General features: G+C 39.0%; 1 protein-coding gene across 4 annotated transcripts in view; it reads right to left on the minus strand.

Annotated features, from left to right (window-relative positions):
* The window catches only part of g2e3 (G2/M-phase specific E3 ubiquitin protein ligase), a 77412-nt gene that overhangs the window by 27790 nt on the left and 35200 nt on the right, over window positions 1–14422 (minus strand). For all 4 annotated transcript variants that reach the window (XM_048599896.1, XM_048599895.1, XM_048599897.1 and 1 more), the window contains one exon: window positions 9975–10099. In XM_048599896.1, coding sequence (XP_048455853.1) covers window positions 9975–10099 — 125 coding nt within the window. The remainder of the gene's footprint in view (window positions 1–9974; window positions 10100–14422) is intronic.

Below are 14422 nucleotides of genomic sequence, written 5' to 3' on the forward strand. Positions count from 1 at the left end.
ATAAAGTGAAATCTGGAGAATTTAACATAACACATCATTAAAATGAATATCTACAATATCAGCATTTTTTTTTGCTTTAAATCTGAGCATTATTCACTCTTTCAGCAGTGGTAATGACTGCAGCATTGTAGGTAGATAATTTGTTCATGCATTTCAATTCAGTAGTAGGCATGAGTTTTGGATTGAAAAAAAAATAGCATCACACTTTCAATTCATTTACCACCCAAAGTGACTATTGTCTCCAATTTAAGCGATTATGTAGAATTCCACTTTCTCAGCTTCAGTTTCGCACATAGCCTTTATCTGCCTGACCTTCATTCCTTTACGTTCCAAGGTTCTTGGTCTTCATCCAGTATGTATGCCTTAACCATTGAAATAATCTCACTTGTGCTTAGTAACGGCAGAAATCACTGATTCTGAGTGCTGCAAATAAATATACTGTTTCATTTGAGATCTAAAATCTTCCACTGAGTGCATTTGACACGTGTATAATCAATAAAATGTCAAGAGTGCAGTGGAATGCAGCTCACTTATTGGAAGGATAGACCTGATAAAACTCATGAACCTAAATATCATCCACCAAAAGTATCAGCTGCTCAATTGGTTTCTTTGCTGCATGACTCAGTGGGGTACAGTTTCTGCTTTGGGCACAATTGACATTTGGAATAGCACTTTTATTTTCACATTTCTAATCACGCTCATTTGCATGGCATTGAACACAAAACCTGACATTAACTAGCACAACTGGACAGTGTCTTAGAATAATTCTAAAATTTACTTTGATTAAAAAAAAGCAATATATTTACGAGTGGTATTTTGGTGTCGCTTGAATAATACAGCCTAAAAAGGCATTACAAACAAAGCATTTTTATAATCAACATCAATCCCTCACGCAAGTAACTATTTTAAACTAATATAAATGGCTAGATGCTATACAGAGTCATATGCCAGTTATTTAGATGCATAGAAGTTACAACAAATAAAAAAAGTACATTCAAAAACTTTAAAAATATGTTCAGTGTCCCATGACCCCAAAAACTCATCTGCTCAAAGGCCTGAAATGTTCAATTAGTTTATCAAGGAATTGACCCTGTTCTATGCACTTCTTGCACAAGGGGGTGGGGTAAAGAAGAGTGCACAAGCCAGACAGTGAGTGGGGATATTGGCATGAGACATTGACAGCAGGAGAGTTGGGGGCGGGGGTGGGCAGGAGGGAGTGGAGCAGGGGGAAGAATGGAAGAATGCGTGAGCAAGAGAAAAGAATAAGAGAAAGAAATAAAAAAGGTGCAACAGTGACAGAGCAAAAAAAAAAGATGAGGTCAATTTCAGGACTTAACAGTTTGAATAAAAGCAACGTACTGCATTTTAGTAAAACAAACAAGGGCAGGATTTATACAGTAATTAGGGCTTTGGGGAGTGCTGTGGAACAGATAGACCGAGTGTATTTCAGGTACACAATTCTTTGAAGCTTGCGTCACACATAGGTGGTTAAGTTGTTTGCATGCTTGCCTTAGTTGTTCAGAAGTTTGAATACAGCAGTTGGAATGTCATATTGAGGTTGTACAGGACGTTGATGAGGCCTCTTCTGGAGTAAGGCGTACAGTTCTGGTCACCCTATTATAGGATGGATTTAATCAAGCTGGAAAGAGTTTAGAAAAGGTTTACTAGGATGTTGCTGGGAGTTTGAGTTACAGGGAGAGGCTGGATAACTGGCACCTTCTCTACTGGAGGACAGGAGGTTGAGAGGTAACCTTGAGGTTTATACAATAATGAGGGGTATAGATGAAGTGAATGGCAGAAGTTTTTTTCCTAAGGTGAGGGATTTCAAGATTAGGGGGCATATTTTTAAAAAGAGAGGACAAAGATTTAAAAAGGCCATGCCGGGCAACTTTTTTAGAAAACGGTGGCTCATGTGTGAAATGAACTCCCAAAGAAGTGGTCAACGTGGATACAGTTACAACTTTTAAAAGAATAATGGAATATATAGGAGATATGGACCAAGTGCAGGCAGGCAGGGCTAGTTTAGTTTGGAATTATGGTTGGCAATGACTGGTTGGACTGAAAGGCCTGTTTCCATGCTGTATGACTCAAGCTATGCAGTTTAAAAAAAAATAGAGCAACTGAGCCTGGAAGTTCTACTCCAATAAACCATCCTTCCATAACTGTGACAAAGACACATAGTGGTACTCTTTCGTTGTCTTGAAATTCATACCTAACATGGGAACAGCACAACAAGGGACGCATTGGTTTACAAGATGACAGTTCATTATGCTCAAGACAACCAGGGATATAACAGAAACAATTTTGGAGCATGACCCTCAGCATGAAAACAGACTTTAAAAATCGCAACCATTGATAACAAAACACTTTCAAAGTTATTCCAAATGATAAAAAGCACAACAACAAAATCAGTAGTGAACAATAATGATGCGGAATATTATTAGAGGATTAAATGGGATTTCCAAGATATTAGAAGGTTGACAGCAAACTAATGGACCACTCTCAGATTTTATTCTTTGGCTGTCATCCAAAGCCAACACAATATTGGTAGTTGGTAGCCATCTCCAAAATGGAAATGGAGGCAAAACAACTACAGTCAATAAACCAATATAAATTATAATTTATTTTTTCTTTTCATAGGAATTGAGCCACTGACTCAGCTTGCGTTTATTACCCATGCTTTACTATCCTCGAGAATGTGGCAAGCCACATTTGAGACTCTGCAGTTCATGTGGTTTGGGACATGCACGGTTGTTAGGAAAGAGTTCCAGGATTCTGATCCAGCAAGTGAAGGAATGATGATATAGCTCCAAGTCAGAGGGGTGCTTGAGGGGGAACTTATAGATGATGGCATTCTTAATGCATCTGCTACCCTTATATTTCTAGGTGGTAGAAATCTTGTGTTTGGAATTTACTGTCAAAAAGAGCCATGGTGAGCATCTACAGTGCTTATAGGCACTGCAAGTTGATACTGGAAGGAAATCAAAATTTAAAAGTGGTAAAGAGGTCAAGCTTTTAGATTGCTTTTGGAGATGTACTAATCTAGGCAAGCGGAGAGTATCCCATCACACTCCTGATTTGCAGATGGTAGATCAGCTTTGGAAAATCAGAAAACAGAATTCTCAGCTTCTGACCTGCCCTTGTAGCCACGTATTTATGTGGAAGGTCCAATTCAGTTTCTAACCAATGGTACAACCCAGAATGTTGATAGTGAGGGATTCAGTCTTGCTAATGGTTGGGTTTCATTGTTGGAGACAGTCATTGTCTAGCATGATGTGACATACCAATAATCCATCCAAACTTGGATGTTGTCCAGGTCCTGTTGCTCATGTCCATTGCTTCAGTATCTGAGGGGTTGGGAATGATGCTGAACAGTGCAATCATTCACAAACATTTCTACTCTGATCTTTAAATGGGAGGAAGGTCAATGATAAAGCAGCTGAAAATGTTTAGGGCACGGAATCTATCCTAAGGAAATCCAGTAGTGATGTCCTGGTGTTGAAATGATTGGAGTCATACCTGGTGCAAAGGTAAATGGTTGCAGTTGTTGAGGCTAAACAAGCGAGTTTTTGCCGATTTCCATCAACTCCAAGTTTTCTAGGGCTCCTCAATATCACACTCAATTAAATACAGTTTTGGAGGTCAACAGCAGTCATTTTCATTTCACCTATCCAATTCAACTCCTTTGTCTATATTTGAACCAAGACTATAATGTGGACAGGAGCAGAATGGCCCTGGCAAAAACCAAACTGGGCAGCAGCAAGCAAGTTATTACTGAGTAAATATCCCTTGAAAATGCAGCAGTTCATGAAAGCAGCTCACCACTATGGAAAAGCAATAAATACTGTCACTGACTGGGCCACTTATGTCCCATCAGCGAATAAAACTTTCAAGAAGCACGGTTGACAACAACTTCCATCATTTTTCTGATAGTCAAGAGCAGACTGATAGAGCAGTTACTGGCCAGGTTTGGATTTGTCCTGCTTTTTGTGGATGGAACATACCTGGAAAATCTTCTACATCGCCAAGTAGATGGCAGTAACGTACATTTACTGGAATAGCTCGGCTAAGAATGTAGCTAATTCTTGAGCACAAGACTTCAGAACTATTGCCAGAATGTTATTAGAGTCCAGAGTCTTTGCAAAAATTACTGCCTCCAGCCGAGTGAATTGAATTGGCTGAAGTCTACAATCTTTGATACTTTGGACCTTGGGGGTGGGGGTGGGGGGAGAGTCAAAATGGATTATCCAGCAGTTTTGGATGAAGAGGAGTGCAAATGCTTCAGCATTCATTTTTGCTGGCCTCCCCACCATTGAGGGAAGACAGGATTTGTGGTAGCTCTTCCTCCAGGTGGTTGATTAATTGTCCACTAACATTCATGACTGGATCTGATACTGCTGCAGGTCTTAGATCTTGGTTGTGGAACAGCTAAACTCATCACATGAAGCTTCTGCTGTTTGGTATACCCATAGCCCTGTTGCAGCTTCACTATGTTGACAACTCATTTTTAGATATGCTTGGCGCTACTTCTGGCATGCCCTCCTGCAATTCTTCATTGAGCCAGGATTGATAGTGTTTTGATGGCATTGGCAGAGAGGGATATGATGGGTTACAAGATCACAGTTTGTGATTGAATAGAATTTTGTTGCTGAGGGTCCCTTATACTTCATGGATATCCAGTTCAGTTGCTAGATATGATTAAAATATATTCGGTTTACCATCATGTTAGTCTACACAACATGACAGGATATTGTCTCCATTATGTCCATAGAGTGGTCACTCTTACAATTATGGCCATGGACAAATGCATCTGACAGGAAGATTGATGAGGATGACAGGAAGTTAACTTTTACTTTTTGTTGGTTCCCTGACCACCACCCACAGACCCAGTGTATTAACAATGTCCTTTAGAATTCATCAGTACAACCACTAGTGATTAAATGTATTCCACCAGCTGCTCCGATGAGATTTGAACGCATGCTTCACAACATTAGCCTGGACCCTTAAAAATTTATTCATTCTCAGGATGTGGGCACCATCATTAATTGCCAATTCTCAGCTACCCACCAAAAGATGGTGAAGTGTCTTCTTGAAACACTGCAGTCCATTTGGCATAGGTTTACTCACAATGCTGTTGAGAGCTCCAGGATTATGACCCAGTGACAACGAAGGAGCAGTGACATATTTCCAAGTCAGAAGTGAATGGGTTGAAGGGGAACTTAAGGAGTGTGGTTCCCTTGTCCTTCTAGATGGTAGTGGTCAAGGATTTGGAAGGATTTTGAGACACCACGGAGAATTTCTGCAGTGTATCTCGTAAATACTGGGCATCGGAATAACTTTGAGACTGAACGTTTGTGGGTGTGGAGCCACTTAAGCAGGCTGCTTTGTCCTAGATAATTTCAAACTTCTTAAATGTTTTTGGGCTGCACTCATCCAGACAAGTGGGGAGTATTCCGTCAAACTGATGACTTGTGCCTTTGAGGCTACAATATTGCTTCCCCCAGCTTTAGGTCAAATGCATGTATTTCAAGTTACCTTTGAATGCCATGTCAGTAGTGAAGATGGTTGATCACAATATGGTTGTGGTGTCATTATGTCGCTTAACTAATAATTGAGTGTCTTGGCCAAAACTCCAGGAATATAAAAGAGTTTTATTGCTACCCCATAGCAGTTTAAGAATTTAAAAGATGGCACCCGTATGTGCCAATGAAGTGGTCACATTTGTATAAAACAATACTGATTTAATCATTTTACTTAAAAAAAGTTCCACTGCTATTTTCTCAGGGCAGCAATGGGCAATAAATACTGTTAGTCATGTACATATCCCATGAACGAAAAACAAAAACTACATCAAGTCAAATATCTGAATTGTCCTTACTAAGGACTTTGATGTAGCCTGATTTCATTAAGAAAACAAAATATTTGATAGTCAGTCAGTATAGTATTTGACAATAAGGTTGCTTCAAAGTTAATATTATCAGAAATATAACAATTACACTTTGTATGGATGTGATCAACATTTTGACATTGTAAATAAAAGAGCTAATCAAAAAACCTGCTCCACAAATTCAGAGACTCTCAAATCAATATTTCCTTGGAGCAGCATTTAGACTATCATGACCTAGTTGCTTTAAACAATATTAGCCTCCAAGTCATATCATCAAGTAACTTGGGAAATCATGTCACAAGCAAACTGCACAAACTAAATGCGTAGAGAGAACCTAGAATCTTAAAGCAAATTAAAGAAGTGCTGCTAGCTATTAGGAGTTCAACAAAGAACAGAACTGTATGCAAAGACTAGAGGCTAACAAATGCAATTATTACTTAACAAAAAGGGAGCAAAGCAAAGCAAGGAACTGTACATTGAGTTTTAGTCTAATTTCTTTATTATAGGAAAATAATTAACAGCTTACATAAAGTATGCATTTAGCAGAATGAGCAGAGACCAGAAATGATGGGTGCCAAGCAACATTTTCACTTATGAAATAAAAACAAAGTGCTGGAGAAACTCAGCAAGTCTGGCAGCATCTGTGGAGAGAGAAACAGAGTTAACAGTTCAATATGAAACTTCTTCAGAACTGAAAAGTGGGAAAGTGATAGGATATTATACTAGGAGGTTGCTGGGTATGGAAGGTTTAAGTTATAAAGAAAAGCACGATAGGCTGGGACTTTTTTCACTAGAGCATAGGAGGTTGAGAGGTGACCTTATAGAAGTTTATAAAATCATTAGGGGTATAGATTGGGTTAATGGTTGGTGTCTTTTCTCTAGGATGGGGGATTTCAAGACTAAGGAACACATTAAGGTGAGAGGAGAGAGATTTTAAAAAAAAAAGAGATGGGGGCAAAATTTTTTTTTTTTTTTTTTACACAAAGGGTGGTTCGAGTGTGGAACGAACTTCCTGAATTAGTGGTGGATGTGGGCACAGTTATACCGTTTAAAAGACATTTGGACAACTACGTGATAAACAAAGGTTTGGAGGGATATGGGTCAGGAGCAGGCAGGTGGGACAAGTTTAGTTTGAGATTATAGTCGGCATGAATGGTTTGGACCGAGGGGTCTGTTTTGATGCTGTATGACGCTAGGATTCTTTTGGAAAAAAAATGAGGAGGAGAAAGTAGAATGGAAAGGTGGGTCAGAAAAACATTAAAAGAACAGCAAGATTAGAGATCATGAGGTGAGAGAAGGCATGACAAACAAAATGGAGATGGAGTTCATGGTCTGAATCCGTTCAACTCGTTGTTGAGTCCTGAAGATAATAAAACACCTAAATAGAAAATGAATGCTGCTCCTCCAGTTTGTTTTGGGCTTCACTGGAACACCACAGCAGGCTAAGGACAGAAACGTGAGCATGACACTAAGATGGTATTTCACTGATTTCCAGTTTTCTGGCCCTAACTGCCTCTTCTTCACTATGGATGTCCAATCTCTCTGCAACTCCAACTCATACCAGGTCAATCTGAGGGCTCTCTGCTTCTTCCTTGAATGGATAAACAGTCACATTCATCACCACCTTCCTTTCCCTGGCTGAGTTTGTTCTCTCATTGAAAATTTCTTTTAAGTTGTCTCATTTTAGCCAAATAAAAAGGTGTGGCCACAGGTACCTACATGGACCATTGATATATGATCTTGTGTGTTAGAGTGGAACAAGGAATGTTCACAACCTATCAGGATCCCTCCCACAATACTTTTCTCTGGTATATCAACAGAATCAGTGTCACACCCTGTTCTCATCCAGAACTAGGAAAATGAAAGAAAAATTGATTTTCTTTCAATGTCCACAATTTTCCCACCATCCCCTCATCCATCTATGACCTTTTTCCTTCCTTGACCCCAGTCTCTGTTTCTGGGTATATGCTGTCTAGTAATATTCATTATAATCACTCACAGCTAGTGGGACTACAATTAATAAACACCCCGCTTCCTGTTAAGGTTCTGTTTCATTCTTTCAGTTTTTGTGACACCTGTTTCTATGCCACTACCTTCCACAACCGTGCTTCTAACATATTTCTGTTACCTCAACTGGGGATTCTCTTCCATTGTGCTGGAGTCTCAACGATGCCTGACCAGTTTCTTGCACTTTTGCCCTCGCCCTTCCCCATACTGCGATGGGTTCCCATTCTCACTTTCTACCCACAAACCTCTATAGTCACAAGATCACCCTCTGCCATTTTTGCCACCTCCAGAATGATGTCAGCATTAAACATATTTACTGCTCCTCCCACCAGTATTCTTAAGGGACCATTCATTTCCTGTCACCCCCGTCCATGCTTCTATACACCAAATCCTTGTCATCCACGTGGGTTATGGATATGGATCTTCAAAAGATTTTAAAAAAATGCACAAACTGCTACAACATAAATCTCCTATTTACTGCGAAAGACTAGTTGATGTGTCAGGACCTGTCAATAGGGGAGGACAGAAAAATATATAAATAGGCCTAGGGCCTACTTCACCACCTGTGGGTTGTGAATCCATGTATACACACAAGGAGTGAGATTGGAATCGTGAACACCTCATCCTCCTTCCATGAGATTTTTTCATGCAACCACAGGTGGCACAACATTTGCTCTTTTACCTCCTCACTGAAAAAGACCCAAATACCCCGTCCAGGAGAAGCAGGGACTTGGTTAGACTTCTTTCTACAGTATTTGGTGCTCATATGCATTTTCCTTTATACTGCTTTATAGAATACCTATGCTTAGTCTGCAAGCACGACCTGACCTTCCAGCCGCATGCCATTTTAATGCACAATTTTGCTCTCATACTCACCTGTCTGTCCTAGGTCTGACACAGTGTACCAGTGAAACCCAACATAAATGTGGAGAAACAGCATCCCATTTTACACTTAGACATCTTATACCTTTTTGGACTCAGTTCAACAATTTCAAACCATGAACACTGCCCTACATTATATTTCCCTCTTCTTTGAGCCACCCCACCGTCTGGTTCTCTTTGATTTTGTTTCCAGCACAGTTGACATATATTCTGCTATTAACTACTCTGGATCGCTCCCTTCTCAATTAACATTGCCATTCCCCTTGCCTTTTTCTGTGATATCTAATCTCCCTCACCAACTAATCCACCCCCAGTCCTTTGGTTCCACTTGCTTCCCTTCACCTTCTTTTAGAGTACAAACCTATTACTCTTCCACATTTCTCATCAGTTATGAAGAAATGGCAGAGTGGACTCAAAAAATTAACCATGTTTACTTATCCACAGGTGAATGTCTAACACTTTCTGCTGGATTTCCATCACCTGCAGAATTTTGCTTGTGTTTCCATTTATGGGGTAAAATCGAGGGAACAATGAATAAGATGGTCATTAACAAATTGAATAAGGCATTGGAGAAATGTCGTCACTCATCATGAACAAACAGTATTTACAACTGCATGGAGTGCTTCAGGAGAACACTTACTGCATTTAAAGAGGGAAGCCAGGTATGAGGAAAAAAGAAGGAATAAAAGCACACTGCAATTGGGTGAAACAAACCAAGATGGAAAGTGTACAAGAGAAGGGTCATATTGAACTCAATGTTAATTCTGCTGATTTCTCCACAGAATGCTGCCATGCCTGTCGAGTTTCTCAAATGCTTTGTTTATATTTAAAATAGAAGGCCACTAAAATGCTCCTCAGACCTGCTGAGCTAAATTGCCCATTTCTGTGCTACACATTCTACGTAGTATAATTTTAGAGGTAGGTGTTACATTTATTCTACTAAAATACTTCAAGAATAACGATGGCTGTGTACCAAACTGAACTGAATTGCCTTATGTCATATACTAAGAATTTTACATTAAATTGCAAGGATCTCATCTTAGCATAAGTCCTTACAATCAATATTCTAAACAATGTAATTAATTTGTAAATAGTTACTCCACTAGAACTGACGTGAACAAGATCTTGATCACTAATATATAAACATGTTATTATGCACTCCAAATAAAAACAGTAATGCCACATTTCCAGAAGTTACCTGATTTATACACAATATCTCTACAATCTGGGCATTCCCAATTTTCCATGCAGATTGCCAACAATGAACATGCCAAATGAGTTCCACTGGAGCCACAGTACTTACAGAGTACGATGTCCCATTTACTGAAATAGAAAAATTGCACAGCTATTAAGTTCCTAAGAGAAAAAAAAAACAAGCTGCAACTTTAAGCATCACTTAGTTCCAGACAGAAAAAAAAGAGACAACTTAATTTTCAAAACTTTATTTTATGTCATGGATTTTACAATGGCGATATTTCATGAATTAGGCAATTAGACTGAATGGTTTAGACCCCGCTGTATGCAGAACAATCCAGACAGTCGACTTCCCTGATCAATTTCCTAGACTTATTTCCTTCAAGTGACAATCTAATTTCCTTTTGAAATCAATCTTGTCACTTTCTTCATCCTTAAGGCAGCAGGTTCCAGTGTTACCACTTGCTGCACAAAACTTCTTCACATTCCTCCATCTCTTGCCTAAAATCTTAAATACATGTCCCCTACACTTTGCACTATGAGCAACAGGAACAGATATTTCTCAAAACCTGTCATATAAATTTTCACACTTCTCTTCGGAGCACGGGATTTGAAACAAAACCTCATCTCCAACTTGATCCTATAACTAAAATATTCTGTCCCGGGAACCATTCTGCACTTCAAAGGCCCTCACATCTTCCCCAAAATGTGGTGTGCACAACTAGACACTGGAGTTTTATGAAGGTTTGGCATATCTTTCTTTGTCTTCTACTGAAGGCTTTTATTTAGGAAGCTCAAGATTGAGTGAGTGGTTAACAAAGCACAATGTACCCTGTCACCTTCAAAGATTAATGCATATGCATCCCAACCACGTCTGTTCCCACAAACAGTAGAGTAATACTGAAGTAGTAATGAAGTCTACATTGCCTTTCCCAATTCCTTTTGTCAAAATGCATCAATACACCGCTCTATACTAAAATTGATCTGTTCTTTCTCCCATCTGTGTCATGTTGCAGGCAATACATATCATTCTCACTGTCTGCCACTTCTCCAAGCTTGATAATTTTGGAGATTCTAAAGGTTACAAGGAATCTGCATGGGGATATAGACTGGTTGAGTGAATGGGCAAAACTTGGAGTTTACTGTAGGGAAGTGTGAGGCCATACAGTATGGTAGGAAGAATCACAGAAGATTATTTAAATAAATAGAGAGACTCCCCAAAAAAAAAAAGTGCAGCACAGAGGGATCTGGGTGTTCTTGTGCATGAAACAAAGTTATCATGCAGGTACAGAAAGTCATTAAGGCAGCATTGTAGACTTTATTGCTTTGGGATTGTAGTTTAAAAATAGGGAAGTCTTCTTTAAACTCAACAGGGTGTTGGTGAGGGCACACCTAGAGGACTGAGTACAGTTTTAGTCCACTGAAGAAAGGATGTACTGGCACTGGAGACAGTTCAAAAGAGATTCACTAGGCTGGTCCCTGGGATGAAGAGGTTGACTCACCTAAACAGATTAGGCCTTTATTCATTAGAATTTGGAAGACTGATGGGTAAAATTATTAAAATATACAAGATTCTGACCAGTCAGATGTTATGATGTTTCGACTGATGGGGAAGTCTTGAATAAGGGAATATGGTTGACCAATAAGGCGCGTTGATTTAAAATGGATGTTGAATAAATTTCTTTACCCTGCAAATCCCACCCCCTGCCACGAGTCTTAAGGTATAGACTTTTTAGATAGACTAAAATAGAGGAGTTGAGGGCTATAAAAGAGCTAGCATCATTGCATCTGGTTCTGGTTCTGCTTTAGGATTTTGTCCTTGCTTTAAAAGGATAGACAATTTTAATTTTCGAGCTTGGAAATCTTCCTTCAACTGACATACACAAGTATATTAGAAAAACAAAGAGCAACTCTAGTCCAGAGGCTATTCAGGCAACCTTCAGCGCAGGGCATCTTCCAAACCAGTTGGTGTAGTAAGTAAAGCCACAAATTCCATCTGTTGTCCCTGTTAAGAACGTGGTTGCCCTTTGAACAACTGTCATTTGGCCTTTTGTAAACAGTAAGGAACAGCAACATATTTTAATCTTTTGACTTTTCAGTTCCAAAGATATTTCATGGTAAATTCTCTTCAAAATCTAAATAATAGTCCGAATACTTGCAGCTCTTCTAGATTCCTTCATGTAGTCTCCAACCATAACAACGCATTCCCAATAATATCAATAGGTAAAATATTTCTAAATACTGTTTTATAACAATTAATCCATTAAATGATGATGTTGCATCCATTCTTAATGAATAGAAACATTGTGAAACACTTACATCAACAGAACAATTCTACAGTTGGCACTGGTACCCCATCATGCAAAATACCCACTACATAAATATATACTGTCTAAGACTCTGAAGGAGGGAAGGGTTATCACTGACAGCTAACCATCCTAGAGATTCCCAGTACAATTGAGACAGAGTTTGAAAGCAGACAATAATACTAAAATGTTATTTATTGCCAATTTAAGTTCAACTTAAATGCTGACATCTGCCATAATAGAAATAAAAATGCTTACAAACGATAATTCTACAATTCTAAACATGGGAAGGTGAACCAATAGCCAAGGGTGCACAAGTAATTTTCATTTCTGAAAAATATACACACATTCTGAATATTTCTGTAACAATGATATTTTATCCTCCAGGAAAACGTGTGTCAACTGGCAAGCACGCTCACTGTCTGGGTGCAAGATCGTTGTAAGCTTCTCATTTTAGCCTGCTGTGCTGTTTGGCTGCTAGCAGATGGAACTTAAGTTCAGTAGTCTGAAGGAGGTACCTGTACTGTGCAACTTCTTGTTTAGTTCTGAGCTGTTGAAGTTTGTTCCCAATGTTCAATTTTGAACTTCAGAGGCATTTTGCGTATCCATGAGGTCAATAATCTGGTCTTGCACGCTTTGGCTGAAAGAAAATACTTCAGTGCTTCCCATTGCTTGTTGATGAGTTCTTTTGTAGCCTCGAGGTGCCATCAATGTAGATCAATAACTTCTACTGTGGATCCAAGGATCTATTCTTTCCTCGATAACTCATTAGCTATGTGAAATGTTGTATTACGTCTTGGTGGGTATTTGCTGAAGATTTCTCCCAAAACGTTAAGCTCACACTGATATTCTTGGTGTGCTTGCATACGTTTGTTGCGTACAATTGGCTTCAACCCTTGCAGATTGACAACCGAAGGTTCAATAATCTTGAATTTGTTTTGGAGTTCTGATACCTATTCCTTGCATGATTTAAAATGTCTTTCTAACTGCATAATTCATGACACCTTAAATTCCTTAGCTTCTTTACTGACAGCTTCACTCGGTATTTTCTTTACCTCTGAGTCAAGATCACTGGGTTGGCCTTTTGGTTTAGGTACGGTCTTTACAGGCTCTTACCATGTTAGATTATTGGACCCCACAGACCCAGGCCATTAGCTATATAGAGTGAAGGTACAATTCCTTTCACTTGACACTCCTGCCACCTTACCCATTCACCCAAATACCCTATACATTTAATTTCCCTCTGTAGGTTCTTAAAGATATTTAGGGCTTTTAAATATTTACACTATAGATAGCACTGTAAGGAGAGAACATGGCTTCTATAAGATTCTCTCTACTGTTTGAGGATTCCTGTGCTTGAAGTTTTGGAAGGATTCTTCATTGAAAGATGGTCCCACAAAGAATCAAAGTCAGATAAGAATTTGGTCTGGAAATTGGCATTCCAACCCAGATGGGAAGATTTAGGCCATGATCTTTGATGTACTGCAAAGTTTTAAAAACATTTCCTTAAATAGAATAAAGATCTCATGATGGTCTTTGTTGACCTAGTCAAGGCTTTCCACAGTGTAAGTTGGCAAGGCCAGTGGGAAATCCTTTACAAGTGTAACTGTTCTGAAACGTGGATTAGCGTCATTCACACAATTCATAGTGGAATAGAGGAATTCAGAAGAATGAGAGGTGATCTCAAAGAAACTTACATAATTCACAATTACAGACAGAGTAAATGCAGAAGAGATGTCTTCCCTGGTTGCAGGGCCCAGAACCAGTCTCGGAATTAAAGGTAAACCACTTAGGTTTGAGATGAAGAGGAACTTTTTCCACTCAAAGGGTGGTGAACCTTTGAAATTCTCTACTCCTGAAGGCTGTGGAAATCCAGTCAGAGTTCAAGACAGTGATTAACAGATTTCTAGTTATTGATGACATCATTTGATAACATGAGAATGTCATTAAAGTAGATGATCAGCCAATAATCTAGAATGGTACGCACAAAAGATAGAATAGCTTACTCCTGCTCTCATGTTCCTATATTATATTCTAAAATCCAGACTGAATAAAAGATCAATACTGGCAACAATAAACTGTAGTCAAATATCCCATAAAACACATCAAATAGTGTATGTAGAGATAGTAGGAACTGCAGATGCTG

Source organism: Rhincodon typus, chromosome 8 (genome assembly GCF_021869965.1).
Source record: "Rhincodon typus isolate 14 chromosome 8, sRhiTyp1.1, whole genome shotgun sequence".
NCBI classification, from domain to species: Eukaryota; Metazoa; Chordata; class Chondrichthyes; order Orectolobiformes; family Rhincodontidae; genus Rhincodon; species Rhincodon typus.